Source organism: Gossypium hirsutum, chromosome A04 (genome assembly GCF_007990345.1).
Source record: "Gossypium hirsutum isolate 1008001.06 chromosome A04, Gossypium_hirsutum_v2.1, whole genome shotgun sequence".
Classification (NCBI taxonomy): domain Eukaryota; kingdom Viridiplantae; phylum Streptophyta; class Magnoliopsida; order Malvales; family Malvaceae; genus Gossypium; species Gossypium hirsutum.
In genome coordinates, this window is record NC_053427.1 from 86,639,804 (window position 1) to 86,660,197 (window position 20,394).

General features: G+C 31.6%; 3 protein-coding genes and 1 long non-coding RNA gene across 4 annotated transcripts; 2 read left to right on the forward strand and 2 right to left on the reverse strand.

Annotated features, from left to right (window-relative positions):
- The first annotated feature begins 264 nt into the window (after positions 1 to 264).
- LOC107923001 (expansin-like A2) lies at positions 265 to 2,644 on the forward strand. The gene is made up of 5 exons (XM_016853202.2): positions 265 to 402; positions 578 to 687; positions 1,139 to 1,317; positions 1,411 to 1,543; positions 2,201 to 2,644. Exons 1-5 carry the CDS (start codon positions 288 to 290, stop codon positions 2,441 to 2,443), a joined length of 780 nt encoding a protein of 259 aa, XP_016708691.2. The 5' UTR covers positions 265 to 287; the 3' UTR covers positions 2,444 to 2,644.
- Positions 2,645 to 10,697: 8,053 nt separating this feature from the next.
- On the forward strand, positions 10,698 to 11,709 carry LOC107923593 (uncharacterized). The gene has a single exon (XM_016853776.2). The coding sequence runs from the start codon at positions 10,743 to 10,745 to the stop codon at positions 11,607 to 11,609; it is 867 nt and encodes a 288-aa protein (XP_016709265.2). The 5' UTR covers positions 10,698 to 10,742; the 3' UTR covers positions 11,610 to 11,709.
- A 1,301-nt stretch (positions 11,710 to 13,010) lies between these two features.
- Positions 13,011 to 14,270, reverse strand: LOC107922957 (uncharacterized). The gene is made up of 2 exons (XR_001691480.2): positions 13,620 to 14,270; positions 13,011 to 13,313 (listed from the first exon to the last, which is right to left on the reverse strand). It is a non-coding gene; the product is annotated as an uncharacterized lncRNA (long non-coding RNA).
- A 3,916-nt stretch (positions 14,271 to 18,186) lies between these two features.
- On the reverse strand, positions 18,187 to 20,314 carry LOC121228270 (uncharacterized). Its single transcript, XM_041111668.1, has 2 exons — positions 19,995 to 20,314; positions 18,187 to 18,895 (listed from the first exon to the last, which is right to left on the reverse strand). Exons 1-2 carry the CDS (start codon positions 20,067 to 20,069, stop codon positions 18,560 to 18,562), a joined length of 411 nt encoding a protein of 136 aa, XP_040967602.1. The 5' UTR covers positions 20,070 to 20,314; the 3' UTR covers positions 18,187 to 18,559.
- Positions 20,315 to 20,394: the final 80 nt, after the last annotated feature.

Genomic DNA, 20,394 nt, shown 5'->3' on the forward strand with positions numbered 1-20,394 from the left:
TATTTTACAAAAAAGTTAACTGGACTGTTAAAGTTTTAATGACATTGATATTGCAACTAGGTGATAGTTTCATTAAGTAGACGTAGATCACCACACATTTTACTATATTAATATAATTAAAATTTTAAAAACTCATTTAATTTTTTTCATCTTAAAAAAGTAATTCAACTAAATTTTAAAACTAAATAAAGCCAAAGTGAAAACTAAATTTATCCTTTATGCATTTTTTTCATCTTTTTTGCCACACTATAAGTAAACACCGAACACTTGGATCTTTATTGACAAAAATGGCTCTCTTTATTTGCTTCTTATCCCTTCTTCTCTTTTCCTCTGCTACTGCTTGTGATCGTTGCCTGTACCAATCCAAGGCTGCTTATTTCTCCAAAGCCAATGCACTTTCATGTAAACTGCCCATAGTTTTTTCTCTCTTTTTTTTTTTTTGTGGTTAATATGATGAATACCCAGATTAGTTTTTTACTTTAAAAATGAAATTTGGCAAAAACCCAGATTATATTTCAGTGAGAAATTTTGAGGGTAACAATCTAATTTGCATTTTTGTGTGGCTCTGTTATTGCAGCTGGAGCTTGTGGATATGGTTCCTTGGCATTAGGCTTAAGTGGTGGCCACCTTGCGGCTGGTGTTTCCTCTCTTTACAAAGATGGAGCTGGTTGTGGTGCCTGCTTTCAGGTTCGTATAAGTCATTTTAAAAGTTTTTGATGGCTTCTTATGTTTGAAATTTTGAGTTTTGTTTTCTCCAAAAAAAAAGTGTCGTTAGTGGGGAGTTGACAGATTTTTCAATAGGTCAGCATTCGGTTTAGGATGCTTATATTTGATTTTATCTCCGGGTTTTGTTTATCACCTTCATCGAGAGCCATGAAAACTTAACATTTGCTCTTTGTGAGATTCAAATTTGAATGGCATATCTTTGGTGGGTGAAGGTGCTTCGTCCTGAACCCCTCTTAGCTCTCTGCAAAGGTGAGAGACAAAACTCAAAGATAAAATCCAACATAAATATCCAGGGCTCAATACTGACCTCTATCAACTTTCAACAGAGAACACTTTACAAACTTTTCCCATAAGTGTCTGGCCTCTCTCAACAAGTTTGTTGATATTTTGTTTTTTAAACATGTTTTGGCAGATAAGGTGCAATAATTCAACACTATGTAGTAGTAAAGGGACAAACGTGACAATAACTGATATCAATCACAATAATCAAACAGGTTTTGTGCTTAGCACAAGAGCTTTCGTGGCCATGGCTAACCATGGTATGGGCCAACACATATTGAAACTTGGAACTGTAGAGGTTGAATATAAAAGGTGAGCCTAATTGAACTTTTTTTAGTTTAGATTATATATGAAAAATGCTTCAATTGAAAGTTGGTTAATTTCTTATTTGTCTTGGAAAAACAGGATACCTTGTGAATATAAAAACCAAAACTTAGCTGTTAGAGTTGAAGAATCAAGCCAAAAACCAAATTATTTGGCAATTAAATTGCTGTACCAGGGAGGCCAAACAGAGATTGTAGCCATTGATGTAGCTCAGGTTAAAGTCAAATTTCAAAGATTGTTTATAATTTTCAAGGTTAATTTTACTGGACATCATCGAACCATGACCCGAATTTTAGATTGGTTTCGAAATTCCAAAAAGTTTTAATCAATTTTTAAAGTATTAGTATAAAATCAATCAAGTTCTTCCATCAGCAGTGGTGGAACGAGCCAGTAATACTTGGGAGGGTCTAATTAAAATTTTTAGAAAAGTTTAAAGGGTCAAATTAAAATTTTTCAAAATTTGCAAAGGGGTTGGATGTTAAATTGTGCTCAAATATGGCATGTTGCAATTCAAAACATACTGATCAAATTATGAACACGTGTATATATATTGTATGGACGACTTAGATCTAACGCATCTTAAAAATAGCCCCTACATCGTTTTTTTAACATATCAAATCTATATAGTAAATATATAGTGTTTACAAATTGATCCACGTATTTTGAATATACTCTATATCAAATTGAAACTAGTATTTAAAGCTTAACCCACAGAATGACTTAAATAACACAATATTGATACTTTGAAACTCAATTTGAAGGTTTTAAACCTTATGGACTAATTTATAATCTGAGCGATAGTTCGGGGATTTCTAGTGTAACTTTCAAAGTAACCCCATAATTATTTTTGCTTGGTATATATTAATTCCAGGTTGGTTCTTCAAATTGGAATTTCATGAAAAGAAACCATGGGGCAGTGTGGGATACAAGTAGGGCTCCAAATGGTGCATTGCAGTTTAGATTTGTGGTAACATCTGGATATGATGGGAAGTGGATTTGGGCTAAAACTGTGCTTCCAGCTGATTGGAAAAGTGGAGTTGTTTATGATTCCGGGGTTCAAATCAATGACATTGCAAAAGAAGGTTGCTTTCACTGTGATTACAGCCATTGGTGATGATGACAGAGATGTTAATTTTTTGTTTAAGTCTTTGTGTGAATAGACATGTTTTAATATGGTCAACATATATAGTGAAATTTGAATAATTTAGAAGATTATAAAAAATTTATGAGTCTTTGAGAGCTTTTGTTTTGGTGAAAGAAAGATTAATGTAATATGTACAATTCTAATATAGAGACGAGATTAAATTGGTTTTTATATTATTAAATGGATAAATTTAGTTATTGTATTATTAAAAAAATCAAATAAGGTTAAATTTCAATAGAGTTAACATATATTTAAAAAATGGTTTGGCATGGGAGCAAGGGGTGCGCCAATTGGTTATTGAAAGTGATAGTAAAACGGCTATGAATTTTATACTAGGGAATGAGAGAGGGTGAAGCTCTTAGTTGGGGTTGGAGATCTGTAATTGGATGGCGAAGGATTGGTATGTTAAGCTTTTATTTGTGCCAAGAACGACAAATATGACAGCTGATACTATAGCTAAGGAGGTTAGAAGACACACAATGAGGCTGCTTGTATTTGCTCAACCGATTCCAGTGGTGCATGATGCGATCTTACAAGATAAGTGTTAAGCAAGTCTAATTTTAGTTTTTTCCGTTGAACACTGCAATTTAACTTCCTTTTTGTAGCAAAAAAAATCGTCATCATTATTTAATAAAGTTATATAAATGAAATATTTTGTTTGGAGTTGAACCACAAATGAAAAAAATTTATATCATCTTTTAAACAGTAAATGTTAATTTTGTTCTAATTTGAACTTATTTGATGTAGTCGAACTAAATTGATTTAATAATAAATGGACTAATATGATTAAGTCCCTAAAATAAAGGGATTTCGCATATAATTTTACCAGTAAAAAAGGCATGTTAGTCTCATCCCCAAGTAAATCAAATTGACAATGGCAAATTTTGTGTCTCATAATACTAAAATTGTTGTAGGGTCTCTCTAAATATTATTAAATAAATTAATATAATAAAAAATTTTCATTATGATCTCTTAAAATTTATAATTCAATTTTAAAATCCAAAAATAGAAAATTGGCTTCAATCTTGAAACAAAGCAAGGGCAATGCCAAGGAGTAGGCTGAAGCCTTGGAGCTATATGGTCCCTCCAGAAATTATAAAATTGATTCAATAATAAAATTATATTTTAATCTTTTAAAATTTTATAATTTGATTCTAGACTTAAAAGTTTATGAATTCACCCCTAATTTCAGTTGGCTAGTTTTTGGAATCTTAGGGTTCATTTGGATGGATGGTACATTTACCTGCGGTTAGTGTAAAAACAGCGATGACAGTGAGATTAGATATTGTTTCGATACTGTAGTGATACGTGATATTCGTGACAGGTTTTAAATATTTATAATGAATCGTTCTTGAAACTAACTATTATCACGATGAAGGTAAGTGGACCTATCGAACAGTAGTATAGCTTTAACAAGACCGGATTGTCGAACCCAAAGGAACTAAAAGTACTAGTAATGATTATCTTTTTGTTATCTAGCCTAAAAATAACGGGGTTTGTTTTAACTAACTAATTAATTAAACTAAGAAATCACAGAAGAGAAATTTGGGGAAAATACTTTTTGAAAAATTCGATTGATTAAGACAATACCTAAGGAAAAATCCACCTAGACTTCACTTGTTATTTGACTCTGAATCGGATGATTTATTCATTCAACTTGTTCCGTAGAGATCCCTAAGTTATATTATTATCTCTCTCGAGACAAACAACGTCTAACCCTAGTTTGAATAATTGAAATCTCTTTCTAATTAACGCCCTAGGGCTACATTAACTCGATCTATGGATCCCCTTATTAGGTTTCACCCTAATCCGGCAAAATCTTGTCACCCTATCTCTAGGCACGCAACCAACTCCGCTTAATTATGATAAATTTACTCTTAGACAATGTCTATTCCTCCTCTAAATAAGAGCGTAACTTGAATCAGTATCCTGGAATATCAAAACAAGAATTAAGAACACATAATTAAGAACAAGTCAAATATTTATCATACAATTCAGATAATAATAACAAGATCTGTCTTACATTTCATTCCCCTTAGGTATTTAGGGGTTTTAGTTCATAACTAAAAAGGTAAACATCTCAAAAGAATAATGATTACAAAACATCAAGAAAACCCAAAACTCCTGAAGGGAAATTTAGGGGAGATCTTCAGTCTTGATGATGAATTCGGCTTCTGAGATGGATCGATCGGCTTTCCTTGTAACATTCTGAAATAGGGCCTAAACGGAACAGTGGTTGCGAAACCACAAATTCGGTGTAGAAAATTTTATTTTATTATTATTTTGAGGTTCATGGTATGATTACATGATTGTTCGAAAATTTCGTGATAAAATTCTATGCATAAAGTGCTTAAGTTGAGGTTAGGGACTAAATCGAATAATTTTCAAAACTTGCATTCTAGAAGTTTTTAGTATGAAATTGTTTTGGAATATTAATTAGGAGATCTTAAATGGTAATTTGACCAATTTTAAGTTCATGGAAAAAATTAGGACATGGAAGGAATTTTTGAAAGTTTAGTAAGGAGGGGCATTTTGGTCATTTGGTTATTAACATTAATAAAAAGGTAAAAAGATGACAAAATTGTATCATCTTCTTCAAGTTACCAGCCGAACCTTAACTCTCTCCATAGCTGGGGTTTCTTCAACTTTCAAGCTTCATAGTAAGTGATTCCAAGCCCCGTTTTTAATGATCTTTACGTTTTTAAAGTCTCAGTAGCTCGATAAAGCTTATGCTAGCAATAATTTAAGTTAGGAATCAAATTTGGAAAAATACCCATAGGTGAAATTTGTGTATTTTGATGTTTTATGATGGAATATGAGGTTTTAAATTATGTTAGACAACTTATGCTACTTGGTTTTAAGTGAAAACGAGTAAAAAGGCTTAATCGGTAAAAATACCTAATAATCATAGTACATGTTAGTGTGTGAATTTGATGTTGTCATAGAAGGGAAAAATGATCAGCATGTCATAAAACATAAAAAAATAGGATGAAGTTTAATTTACGAGCCTTGGGGCAAAAGTGCAAATATGTGAAAGTTTAGGGGAAAATGTAAATTATCCAAAGTTTGAGTAAAGGGCTATTTTGATAAATGTTGATATTAAATAAGCTAAATTTTCTATTATAGATCAAGAAGAACGAAATTCGGGAGTAGATCAGGGAAAAGAAAAAGTAAAGGACTAAATTGTAAAGTTTAGTCACATTTTGTATCGAGGTAAGTTTACAGTAAATAAATGCAATATTCTTTTATTTTACATTATTATTGTCAATTTCCAGCATTTATATATTTATGTTATGAAAATATTTAAAGTCGAATTTAAGGTGAAGTGACAGAGGAAAAGTGTTAGAAAGTCCCGGTTGAACCCTAGGAATGTTAGGATATTAGGGTTGACAGGACAGAACAGAAATGAGCCATGTAAGTCCATGTTAGAAATATGGCTTTGGAGATAGGATTGAGCCATGTAAGTCCATATTATATATGGCATTGGAGACAGGAATAATTCATGTAAGTCCATGTCAAAGACATGGCATTGGCAGGATATTGATAGACAGGAACGACCCTAGTATCCTTAGTATTCCGAGTGGTTCAACGGGTCAGGATACGAGTTAAATTACAGTGAATTAATAGCAAAGGAAAAGTAGATTATATTTATGAAAAAGGAAAGGTCAGGTAAGAAAGAAGATAAGGGAATAAAGAAGAAGATAGAAATTGAGAAGTAAAGAAATTTATGATGTTAGATGATATTATGCATAATTATCCATTATGTTGAATGTTGTGATTTATTTTCTTGTAAGCTTACTAAGCCTAGTGCTTAATCTCTTTATTTTCTTCTTCTTATAGTACTTATCTAGCCACTCTGGGATCGAAGGAAACGTCGGAGGCCGATCACACTATCAAAGAAATAACTCGGTATAATTAGACGTTTTGTTTTGTGTATGGCATGTATAGAAACTTAGCTACTTTTGGTATATTATGAACAATGAATGATGTTTAAATACTTGCTAGTGATTAGCTAATAAAAATGGCCGATGATATGCATGTTTATTAATATGTATGATTGAATGGTGATTATCACATGAAAATTATGAAAAATGTGAAAGTAACCTAAAAACAGATTCAAGTAACAGAAATGACGTAACTTTGAAAAATAACTAAAAATTTTAGAAACATAGTTTGAAGATGAATAATATATTAAATTAAATCTTATTATGTCTATTTTCTTATGGAATAAGCAAAACAGGTAAAGGTATTATATTTTATGAGATATCTAAGTTTTAGTGAAACAGGGTCAGAACGATTTCTGGATCCCCTATTTCAACTTTGGAAATTCACCATAAATTGTACAAAACTAATTAGAAGGTTTACTTTATATGGTTATAATCCTTGTTGAGTCTAGTTTTAAGAGAAACAAACGGCTTAGTGATATGAATTTTTTACAGGAAGAAACATGGTTCGTAGTAAGAAGAGGTTAGTGCAGTCAAGTTTTGAAATAGGGGAAACTTTAACTAATAAACTGTACCAATTGGCCAAGTCAAAAAATCTATGAAAAAAATTAGTAGATAGATATATGAGTCTAGTTTTAGGAAAAATTTACGGATCTTAATTTTGAGTTTCGAAACTCAAGATATGAATTTTTAGGCGACTACAACGCAGAATGGCAGCACATTCCGAAAAGCTTAAATAAACAATTTAAAACTATTTAAGTGATAGATTAAGTTTAGTAATGCCTCGTGCTCGATTCTGGCAACAGTCTCGGGTAAGGATTGTTACATTCCTTGAGCAATTCCTTGCTCCCTCCTGTGTGTCCTCCTTTCCTCCTCCTTTAGGGTGTAGTTATAGGCTTTGGAATGCCTAAGACCCTCAAAAGTAGCCTTTTCCGAATAGGATTAAACTTGGGCTCGATAGGGACACGCCCATGTGCGATTACTTCAGGCCGTGGTCAAGCCTATTAAATAGGCACGAGCGTGTGGTCTACCCGTGTGAGTCGTGCTTCGATTCTATCAAATTGACACAGCCGTGTGGTCTGCCCATGTGAGGAAGTCCAGGCCATGTTGATTTTGTACATTGGCCCATTTTCTCTGTTTTTGGCCTGTTTCTCGTTCCTTTCACTCTCCTATGCTCACCTAAGTATAAAACATGAAATTAAGGCATTAGGAGCATCGAATTCACCCATTTTAAGGAAAAATCATCCATAAAACGTGCTAAACATGGGATAGAAATATGTATAAATTACGGTTTATCATGTAGCATGAGATAAAAAGAAAACTAAATGCACCGCACTGGAGATAAATGCCTATCCAGAAGAACCCTTAGTTTCCTTGAGTCGCAAGTTAATCTTTATGGATTTTGAAAGAGATGGTTAGTATTTGAGTTTCTAAGGAACAATATGAACCCCAAAACAAGAAGATTCAAAAAGAGGGGTATTGCAATATAAGCAAAATTTTCTACACTATATGTGTTTGCAATCAATGTGAATGATGAATTTGCCTAACAATTAAGGCTAGCTAATGATTTAGTACATTAAGAATTGTTATATTAGTAATGTTTTAACAATCGGATCTATAATTGAATTGGTCAAATAATCGACCCTCGATCCAAATCAATCTAATTGTTGATTCAATCATTTAAAATTTTCATAAAATTTAACAACCAGATTAAGAAAAAGCTAAAAAAATGAAAATAAAAATAAGGGTAAATTACACCATAGATCACTCTAAAAGAGCGTCATTTCTATTTTGGTCATTTAATTTTTTTTTCAATTTAATCACTCTAATTAATATAATTGTTCAAATTGGTCACTGCCGTTAAAAATTCCGTTAATCCACTAACAAATTGCTAACATGACCTTTTTATACTTTTGACTAAAGCTAGGAACCTCTTTGTAATTAGTCTAAAACACTTTTTTATTTATTTGCAACATAAAACTAAAGCTTGTAAGTTTTTTTTTTCCTTCTTGTTGTAGTTTGTTTCCAGGGAAAAGTAATAGAGGAAAATGAGGATAGTTTTGACTTTTCCAAAACAACCCATGTTCTAGTTTCTTACTCAATAACCTTATCACTCTCTTTTTTCTCTCTTAACCATTTTAAGAGAAAACATGCAAAGGAGAGAATAAAAGAGAAAACTCATACGTCCCTTTAAAAAACCTTAAAATCTTCTCTCAAAGTACCCTCAAAATCATCCTTTCATTATTAATATTCAATAACTGATAACAATAATATAATTACTATGAAAAAGAAAATGACAAGAAATATTTATATCAGAAAAAGAAATATAGTTTGGAAGAATTATTGTTTTTAACCAGAAAAGTTGAACACCCAACAAAACCAGATTTGTTAATAAACCAAACATAGACAGAGAAATAGGACACAACCTAGTTCTAGAAATTTAAGAATTAAGGGGAAAAACTAAAATTTTCATTTTTAAAAAATGGAAAAGAAAAACTTATTAGACTAAGATCAAATCTTGAAGATAGTACTCGTGAATCTCCCTATCTTGCTACTTGTATTTTATTTTAATAAGAATTTAGATCACAACTCTAACACCTGCAGCACAACAAGAAAGCATGAAACAATTTGCTTATCCATTCAAGTTGAAAACAATACACTTAAGTATATATATATATATATCAAATACACAACTACTCCCACTAATGACTTGGAAACAAACAAAACTTAACTCGCATACAAGTTGATTATGTTAATCGGCACCTAAACACATCAAATAACTTAACAATTAAATTCATTTTCAACTACATAACATAACAAAGCAACTAAACAAACGAAACCAAAAACAGCATGCATCAAAGGCATCATCTCGCAGCTCGCAACTCGCAACTCGCAACTTGCTTGCATGTAGCTTGCAGTTCACAGTTCGCAGCTTGCATGCAGCTCATAGTTCACAGTTCAGTGTCAGCTCGCACTTTGTCACTTGTAGAAACTTCTCACATTTTGCCACTTCTGACATGTGAAAGAGTTGTTGTATGATTGTCCAATTTCTAATAATTTGGAGCAAAAAATTACCCATAATCAAAATAAGGCAAAATACACTTATGGGAAGAGTTTTAGTGCCTTGCCTTATATGCCAAGTCTATACTCAAACACACGCCAACTGAATATCTCAATATCTCGAATCTAGCAACTTCAATGCTCTTGGTAAATAGATTTGTCAGTTGATTCTTAGTTGAAACATACTTCAATTTAAAGGTTCCATTCCCCACTAACTCTTTGATGAAAAGTTGTTTTATAATATGTCTGGTCCTTGAATGAAGCACTGAATTCTTCGATATATTGATGGACTTTTTTCATCTTAATAGCAAATTAGCAGAAAGGTCTCTATTTAATGCATCAAGGGTCTAGTTTCAATACCAACTGAGAATTTTTTTTAATTTACTTCTCAAATTTTCGTTCAATTGTAACTAAATGAACTTACTAACAATTATAAAATAGAGAAGGATACAGAAGCTTAGTTACACAATTCGAAAATTTCCTACATCTATAAAATCTTACTTAAAAAATAATCCACTATAAATTAAATTGTACAAGATGTGATTTAAGTCCAACAATTTTGTCAAAATTAAGTCCAACAGTTTTGTCAAAATTTGCTGGTCACTAATGACAAGTTCTTTCACTTTAACTTGGCAGCTAATTTCGTGGCTACATGTTAGCTCATTGATTTTTTTTTCCCTTAAAAACGCGTGTATTAAATTGAGACATTTCCTTAAATGAGAAGGAGAAGGTGGCCACACTGTCACTCGTGCACAATAATTAAGCTTCATTTCTTTTTTCATAAAAAAATTTGTCAGCTCATCTTGTTTGTTGAGATTATTGTCAGCTAAATCGGGTGGGGTGAGCTAACAAATTTTTCTTTTCATTTTCAATAGAAAATTCAGAACGAGTGGCAGTGGAATCTTGTGCCTAATACGCCATATCTCAAGCCTGATATGTAGGATCATTATTGCATTTGAAGAAGACAAGATTCACAGTGCCACTCGTGCACAAAGCTTCGTTTCTTTTAAAAAAATGCGTTAAGCTCATCATGTTTGTTGAGGCTATTAAGTTGAGTTGAGGGGAGACATTGAGCAGACAGCGGCAGCAAAAAATGTCGAAACCCCAAATCAGTATCACGTTTGGATTCATAGAGATTTGCATTTGAGATTCCTTGTGTCTCCCCCTTTGCCTTTATTATATATATAAAATCATAGCTTAGTGGCAAAGCTGTATTCACCATTCACCCTTATAAGCCTTTTCATCTTTTAAACCAAAGAACAAAGATGGGTTCTTCAGCTTTGAACCAAAAATCCAATTTCAATGCTCGTTCAAACAGTTTGCCTTCTAGACCTCATCCACTTATTCCTCAAATAGATGAGCATTTACGTAGGCTAAAATCCGATGAATCCGCCGCTTCTTCATCGTCGATTACCGGAAAACTAAGTGGTCTAAGAGATCTGTATGAGTTGGTTCATAGTTTGCTTATCACACAAAAATCCTTAGCCCAAAACTACAATGGCAATAATGAGTTGTTGCTGAATGGATCTCTTAAGCTATTGGATGTTTGTGGTTTAGCCAAGGATGTTTTGTTGCAGGCCAAGGAAGATACCCAACAACTTCAATCGAGTTTCCGAAGACGAAGAAGCGGCGACGATGCCGTTTTCGCAAACGAAGCTAAGGCTTACTTAGCATCAAGGAAGAAAGCAAACAAGTTAATAAACAAGTCTTTGAGAGATTTAAAGATCAGTAAATGTGTCTTTGCTGATGTTGATGAACCTACATGTAGCATGTTGAGAGATGTTGAAGGGGTTACTTTTGCAGTGTTCGAATCGGTTTTTTCCTATATAACAGCGACAATGCCGGAACCGAAATCGAACAACTGGTCCTTGGTGTCGAAGTTGATGCACTCGAAACGTGTAACCTGTGAGGGACGAGTTTCGGGGACGAACGAATTCGAGAGAGTGAATGCAATGTTGTGTGGTCTAATTGGGTATAAGAGTAAGAAATGTGGTGATATGAGCAATGAGAATGCAGTGATTGAGTTGCAGAAACTTGAGACAAGCATTGAAGATGTTGAAGATGGAATTGAATGTGTGCTTAGGCTTTTGATTAAAACTAGAGTTTCGATTCTCAATATCCTTAGCCATTGATTGAAGAAAATCATATCAGATGGCATTTTCAAAAGGGAAAAGAAATTCCCACGATTTTTATGTACACTCCTTGTATAAAGCTAAACAAATACATGTATAATACTTGATTGATCCTAAATATGAATGCTACAATTTTCTTGAACAAATTTACATCATTCTTTGGTTTTTTTTAATATATTTGGGATTTGTTTTTCTTAAGAAAGTTACATTTGATTTTGAAAATATAATAATAATAAGGGTAAACAATCAAAATAGTCACTTTTGTTTACCTTATGTTATATTTTAGTCACTTACGTTATCGTGTTGTAACATTTTAGTCACCGAGCCATTAATTGTCGTTAATGTTGTAATGATAAGCTGACATGACACGTTAAATAATCATTTCAAACAAAAATTTTAGGTTAATTTATACAATCAGTTCCCATATTTTTTCGTTTTGAGTAATTAATTTTTTTTCCTTTTACATTCTTTTAACTTTTTCTTTTCTTTTTTTCCCATTCTCTTCTACTTCTCTCTTTATTTTCCTCCCTTCTCCATTTTCTTTAATTAACGTAGTTTTTCTATATTTTTTATTTGTTAAAACTAATCCCTATATTTTACTTTTTCGAGTGAGGTGAGCTTGTAGACTAGTTTTAACAAGTGGAAAACATTAAAAAACTATGTTGGAAGAAATGAAGGGAGAAAAACAGAGGGAGAAGCAGAAGAGAATGAAAAATAAAGAAAAAAAAAAGAAAGTTGAAAGAACATAAAAAAATTAAATGGCTTAAAATGAAAAAATAGAGGGATCAATTGTAGAATTTAACCTAAAATTTTTTATTGAAATGATGATTTAACCTGCCACGTCAACTTACCATTACACCGCTAATGGCAATTAACAGCTCAATAATTAAAATGTTACAACACGATAACGTAAGTGTCTAAAAGTACCATTTCAAACATAAGTGACTAAAATGTAACCTGAGACAAACAAAAGCGACTATTTTGATAGTTTACCCTAATAATTAAATCATCAACTTGTATATCTATGATATTAATCTAAAATCATTACTGAGTTAATGTCACAGATTAACTAAGCACCAAATTAGCATCAACTTATATATCAATACTATTATTATTTTGATGACCTCTATCTCTTTTCATACTTTTATATAGTTTTTAAATTAAAAAATTAAAATTAATATGTTAGGGGATTCAACCCATGTTTAATGGGTTTATAAAAAAAAATTATCATTACAATAATAATTCTTAAGTGAACTTTAAAAAATTTAATTTTTAGCATAAAATATTTTGTCTCACCAGATTTGTGTATATAGATAATTAATGTAATAGGCCCATTTCGCCCGGGCCCGTTAGAGTCTAAAAAACCAAAAACTAGAAACAAAAAATAATAATAAACCGAAATAAAAAAACCATAAAAATCCATTAAGTCCAAAACAGTCCTTAAACCCTTAGCCCATTACATTAGACCCAGTCCTGGCCCAATTATTAAACCTAAGGCTAACCTTAGCCCAAACCCTAGTTTCCTGATTAGCGCCGCAGAAATGGTCTTCGCCCCTAGCCGTCCGTTTTCAAAGCAGGTCTATAGAGCCCAAACATTGAAGATTCTGGAATACGCTACAGCAGCGCCAAAGGGTCGGACTTGCACGAGCAGTTTCCCAGGCATGGCTTCCACGTCACCAAGTCTCCTTTTCCATACAGCCACACCTGCAACAGAATACACGAGAAGCAGCTAACAGAATACATAGCCAAATGACAGAAGGAAAATATAATTTTTATTTTTTTATTTATTTTGTAAACTCGGCTATAAAAAGCCATCATTTGTATTCTGTAAAGCTTACGCACACTGAAATACGCATACTGAATAGAAAAATTCAAAAGCAATTTCTGAGAAGGTGATCTCTGTTTTTTAGTCTCTTTAATTTTCTGTTAATTATTTTATTTATTTCCTTCGATTTTTTTTTCATCATTTGCATTTAAAAAACAAAAGTGAGAGGAGAAAGGTGATCGTACCTTGTGATTAGGCCGTCAGTTCTCTTTCGCTTCGTCGAAATCGAAGCTTAAAGGGAATTTCGAGGCTAAAAAACAATTCTTCGAAGCCCGAGAACGCTGGTCGCCGTTCGTGGTGGCAGATCAGTGTTTGAAGGAGAGAACGTAGGGTTGCTGGTTGGGAAGAAAAGGAGGCTAGGGTTGGTTCGGCTGAATGGCCTGGTTTGAGCCTTTATAAATGACTAAAAATGACGCCGTTTTGAGCCTGATTCAAGGGCTCCAAAACGGTGTCGTGTTAACTATACCCGACCCGATCTGATTCTTTGCCCCTAGGATCCGCGCGTTCTTGCGGAGAGGGGATAATTGCGCACTGAGTCCTTCCTTTTCACGTGATCATTCAATTACATGTTATTTGTTTTATTTCATTTTTTAATTTGGCTTTGTAATTTGCGCATATTTGCAATTGGGTCCGCGCCTCAACACAGTGTTTTGGGGTCTAGAACATTTCCAGCTTTAGTCCCTATGCATTTGCACGCATTGCGCGTTGGTCATCATTTTAATTTCAAAAGTTTATTTCCTTTGTAAATTATCCCTTTTATTTTAATTTTAATTTTATTTTTATTTTAATTAAGTTTTTTAATCATTTTTTAAGATTCATTTCACATTCATTTTTTTTATTCTTGTTTACTTGTTTTTATATTTTGAGCTACTTTGATAATTGTATTTTGTTTTTAAAATCATTATTGTAAAATTTTTATATCATATCATTTTAACATTTTCTGTAATATTTTATATAAATGTTCTTAAACAGTATTATATATATAATTCATGATAAAGTTAATTTTATTCTGTGTATATTATTAATCTTATGTTATTTTACACATATAATTTCTTTTAAATCTTTTCACATATTTTATTATATTTTTGTTATTTAAAGGAAAATCCTATATATCTTATGTATTATTTAAATTATTATTATATATACATATATATTGGTACATATGTTTGATCTATATACATCATTAAGTCCATGTTATTTTATAGATATAGTTTTTTTTTTAAAATCTATTTGTATACATAATAAGATATAATTTTAGGAAATAAACTATTTAAATTCTCCTTTATTGTGTGTATTGTCAATTTTAAATAATTTTTTTAACACTTTGCATATTATTTTATTCAAATATCTTCATTCTATAACATTTATTTTAATGATTATATATATATATATATCCTTAGTTCTTTATACAAATTATTTCAAATCCTTCAATTCATCAATTCATATGTTATATATATATTATGTGTTCATTAGTCCATTATTATTTTAAAATTGTCTTATACCACATTGACTTTTAATTTCCATTTTGTTTTGTATATTTTATGTTGATTATTATATATTGTTGTGGCATATTACTTATTCGTTTTTTGTATTGTTATATCAATTGTTCTCCATCCATACTTGAAAATTTGGTTACATTTTTCTTAGATTAGTTCTATTTAATTTTTTATTTTGTTAGTTGGTTAGATAATGTTGTATCATCTTTATTCACCAAGTATGGTCTATTTTGTTTATTTTGTAATTTCCATTTTTTTTAAAAGTAATTATTCCATCTTGTTTCAAGTCAAATAAATGTGTTTTGAGCTAGTTTACAATTTTTTATTTAAAAATTCTAAAATAAGGCAATGTTTAATGTTTGGAAATTTGAGAAATCGTGCCCTATCGTGCTGGGTTTCAATTTTTCGTTGGACTAAATAATTGGACATCCTTTTGTAATTTTCAACGTATAAGCTTTTGAAAATAAAAAATCAATCGTGTTTTCAAAGGTATAAAGAATCGTGTCCTACCGTGCTGGATGTGATGATGTATACCTTTGAAACGAGAGAATTTTGACAACCAACTTGAACCACTCGAACGTTTTAAAATGAACCATATTTCAAAAAAAAAATAATTCCTAAAATCTTAGACATAAGGACAGCACTTAACCAATCTGGTACCAATTTTTGGGCGTAGTGAGGGTGCTAACCCTTCCTCATACGTAATCAGCTCCAGAACCCATTTTTAAATTTATGTAGACCAAAATTGATTTAAATAGAATAAAATATTTTATTAGGTGATCCAACCACACCTAAACAAAAAGATTGGTGGCGACTCCACACTTTGTTTTAAAAGTCGATCCCCGTTTTTTTTCCTAAAATAAAAAATGGTTTCGACAATTAACTTTTAACATAAAATGTTTCCCTTACCAATAATATTTTTTTACGTTTCATTATTTATTATACATTATTTTTAAATACGCATGTATTTTAAATATGTAAGTTTCATATGTATATGCGTGTGATAGAATTTCTAGTAAAAAATAATATAAATAAGATATAATTACAAGAAAAGAATTGATGAGACTAGATAAGAAAATGGACCCAAAAAACTGGAGAGTGAAAGAATGAATATTGCAATATAGGCAATTTTCTGCCATATATGTGTTTGCAATGAATGTGCATGATGAATTTACATTATATTGGAGGCTAGTTAATGATTTAGTATGTTGAGAGTTGTTAGCCTATAACATAGGTGATAGCTCAATGTCAAGTAATTTTATGAAGAAGGATTCTGAGTAATCGAGATTTGAAGAAATTATTTTTTGGATTTTTTCATTTTTTATTTATTTAATGATATTTTAACAATTTTTTGATGTCATTGATACATAATTTTGATAATATTTTTACCTCAAACTCTAAAGTCGAAACTTTGAACCTCGAACCCTGAATTCTACTCATTATTAAAGTTTTACTTCATCTTTAATGATGTAGATACGGTTCATAGATGATGATATAGATACAAATCTTGATGATGACAATCTATTCAAATCATCATCAACCTCTATATTTACTGAGTGTAGAACAAACCATGGTGACAAGTGTGTACACATAAATATATGTATGTATCATGTGATGAGGGAGAAATGAAGAATTGATCATTGAGATTGAAGTGTATATTTTCTGATTAGCTCTACCATTTATTTAGATCTTGATTCTTAAAATAAAAATTCAATTATATTCGAGATTAAAATTGTATATTAAATTTGTTTAAGACTAAGATGATTTGTCCAATCTGATAAATTTATCTCCATTAAAAATTAAATAAAAATTTTAATTTTTTGTGATAAAAACAAAACTTAAAATATTAAATTACATTGACAAAATAAAAGCACCAATAGTTTTATTACTTTCAAGAGCTTTTAGTAGATTTGTAGGAGCAGTTGTCAAAACATTGATTCTCTTTAAATCAACGGATACCATTTTAGCAATCTGATCTACGACTAAATTGACCTCCCTTGAGACATGTCTGACCATCTAATGCTCAAGACTTCGTAGCTTTGTTGAATCTGCCTAACTAAAGCTAATCTCGAACTAGTTGAATCATCCTTCTACAAAGCATGAATTGCTTCAAGACTAGCAGTTTTAATTAAAATCCTATTCAAATTTCGGTCTAATAAAAGAGTCAAACCATCTAAGATACTCCACAATTCAGTATCAAAAATCGAACACATCTCTAAATAATGATTAAAACTCATAATCCAAATCCTTGACGATGCTGAAAAATCCACTTTAGACTTTACTTTTCAAAAGCTAAATTTTTAAGTCATGATTGTTTCATCATTTCATTAGCATAAACATTAATTAATTAATTAATCTCCAAGAAACTATAATGGCGGATCATGTTTGTTTTCAATAAGCAATAAAATAAAGCCTTATAAATGTGGATCGTGCTGTCAATATGATATTAGTTTAGGGTATATCAAAGTACATTAGAAAACATTATGTAAAATTATGGAGGATATTTTTATATTAAGAGTTGAATTGTATTTTATTTTTTTTATTTTAAAAATGGATAAATTAATCTATATATATTTAATCAAAGAATAAAGTGGTCTTTATACGTCAAAATGAAATATATATGGTATGCCACATGTAACTATCTAGTTACTATGTCAGCAATATCAATTTCTAACAATAAAAATGGAAGAGATTTTTATTAACAAGGATCAATTGCTCTTTAGTCTAACGTAAAAGGATTAAATTGTCTATTTTTTGTAAAGGGAGTAAAATGTAATCGAATGCCTAGTATAGGGGCATCCATGGCACTTTTACCAAAATAGTGGATATGATTTCGTATTTGCAATCCTTTTCATAATTGGGTAAAAATACCATGGAGGCCCTTGTACTAAGATTCAGATTACATTTTATCCTCTTTATTTAAAAAATAGGTAAATTGGTCCTTGTACGTCAAAATGAGGTGCACATGGCACACATATAATTATCTGGTTATTTTGTTAGCCACGCTAGTTTTAATTGTAGAAATAGATAAAAATTTTAATAAAAAAGATTAGTTTTTTTTTATCTAACGTACAAGGACTCGATTGTCTATTTTTTTAATAAAAGGATAAAATACAATATGACTCCTAGTACAAGGACCTCCATAATACTCTTAAATTTATAATTATGATTCATTGTTCCATGATTTTGATTAAAATTGTTTAAAATTTGACATATTCATATCATAACAAAATAATGTAGATTTGTTCAAAAAATTTATAGTATTTATATTTAGGATTAGTATTATACATGTATTTTTGAGGCATATATACAAGGAATGTACATCAAAATTTTGGGAATTTTTTGGCCAAAAAAGAAATTGAGGGAATTCTTTTTCCCTTTTTGTAAATGCCATCTGCTATGATATTCAGCAATTAATGGCTGAGGATATTGAGAATAGAAACTCTAGTTTTAATCAAAAGCCTAAGCACACTTTCAATTCCATCTTCAACATCTTCAATGCTTGTCTCAAGTCTCTGCAACTCAATCACTGCATTCTCATTGCTCATTTCACCACATTTCTTACTTTTATAACCAATTAGACCACACAACAATGCATTCACTCTCTCGAAGTCATTCGTCTCCGAACCTCATCCCTTGCACGTTACACATTTCGAGTGCACCAACTTTGACACCAAAGTCCAGTTGGTCGATTTTGGTTCCGGCATCGTCGCAGTTATATAAGAAAAAACTGATTCGAGCACCGTGAAAGTAACCCCTTCAACATCTCTTAACATGCTACATGTAGCTTCATCAACATCAGCAAGCCCACATTTATTGATCTTTAAATCTCTCAAAGATTTGTTTATTAACTTGTTTGCTTTCTTCCTTGATGCTAAGTAGGCCTTAGCATCGTTTGCGAAAATGGGATCGTCACTTCTTCGTCTTCGGAAACTCGATTGAAGTTGTTGGGTATCTTCCTTGGCCTGCAACAAAGCATCCTTGGCTAAACCACAAATATCCAACAGCTTAAGGGATCCATTCAACAACAACTCATTGTTGTCATTGCAGTTTTGGGCTAAGGATTTTTGTGTGATAGGTAATTGAAGCAAACTATGAACCAACTCATACAGATCTCTTAGACCACTTAGTTTTCCAGTAATAACCCATGAAGAAGTGGCTGATTCATCAGATTTTAGCCTACGTAAATGCTCATCTATTTGAGGAATAAGTGGATGAGGTCTAGAAGGCAAGCTGTTTGAACGAGCTTTGAAATTGGATTTTTTATTCAAGAACCCATCTTTGTTTTTTGGTTGAAGAGATGAAAAGGCTTGAAGGGTGAATGGTGAATACAGCTTTGCCATCAAAGCTGTGATTATATATATAATAAAGGCAAAGGGGGAGACAAATCAAATGCAAATCTCTATGAATCAAAACGTGATACTGATTTGGGATTTCGACATTTTTTGCAGCCGGTGTTTGCTCATTGTCTCCCCCCAGCTCAACTTAATAACCTCAACACACATGATGAGCTTAATGCATTTTTTAAAAAAGAACCAATGCTTAATTATTGTGCACGAGTGGCACTGTGGATCTTGTCTTCTTCCAAAGCAAAAATGATCCTACATATCAGGCTTGAGATATGACGCATTAGACTCAAGATTCCAGTGCCACTCGTGCTGAATTTTTTGAATAATTTTTTATTGAAAACTAAAAAAAAAAAACAAATGTTAGCTCAATGTGTTTCCCCTCCCAATTAGTAGACAATAATCTCAACAGACAAGATGAGCTAACAATTTTTTAAAAGAAAAAGAAATGATGCTTAATTATTGTGCACGAATGGCATTGTGGCCACTGTCTCCTTTTCATGCAAAAAAGGGTCCTACATATCAGGCTTGAGATATTGCGTATTAAGGACAAGATTCCAGTGCCATTCGTGTTGAATTTTGAATAATTTCTATTAAAAAACAAAATAATCAAAATATTCTGAAATCTGAAATTTAGTTTATGTATTTATAAAATTAAAAAATGAAATAGCTACTACAAGAAAATACAGGTTTCAGACAAGACAATGAAAAAGGTTACCTTGTATATTTGCAAGCAGATAAGAGAGACAGGACAGAAGAACTGCAATGCTGAAAATGGAAAAAGAACAATCATAAAACCACAAAATTTAGACAAAAATCCAGAAGGAATCAATAACTTGTCAAGTTGGGTGCAATTGTTTCCAAAACATTGCTTCAAGTTCCTGGGATTTTCCACAGCATGGAGCCTAATTCCCCTGTTGGAGGAAAAGAAGAACCAAGAAATAGTAATACTGTTTGAAGCAAAGTTAAAAGAACTAAAGAAATAGGGGCTTACCGTTCAGGTGGTCGGAGAAGGGTAGTGTCCACCGCCATTACAGCTGAGTGGCAAGTCTGAATGCCGCTGCTGTTATGCTCTGTGTGTCTATTTGCTACTTCATAAAATGAAAATCTAAAGTAGA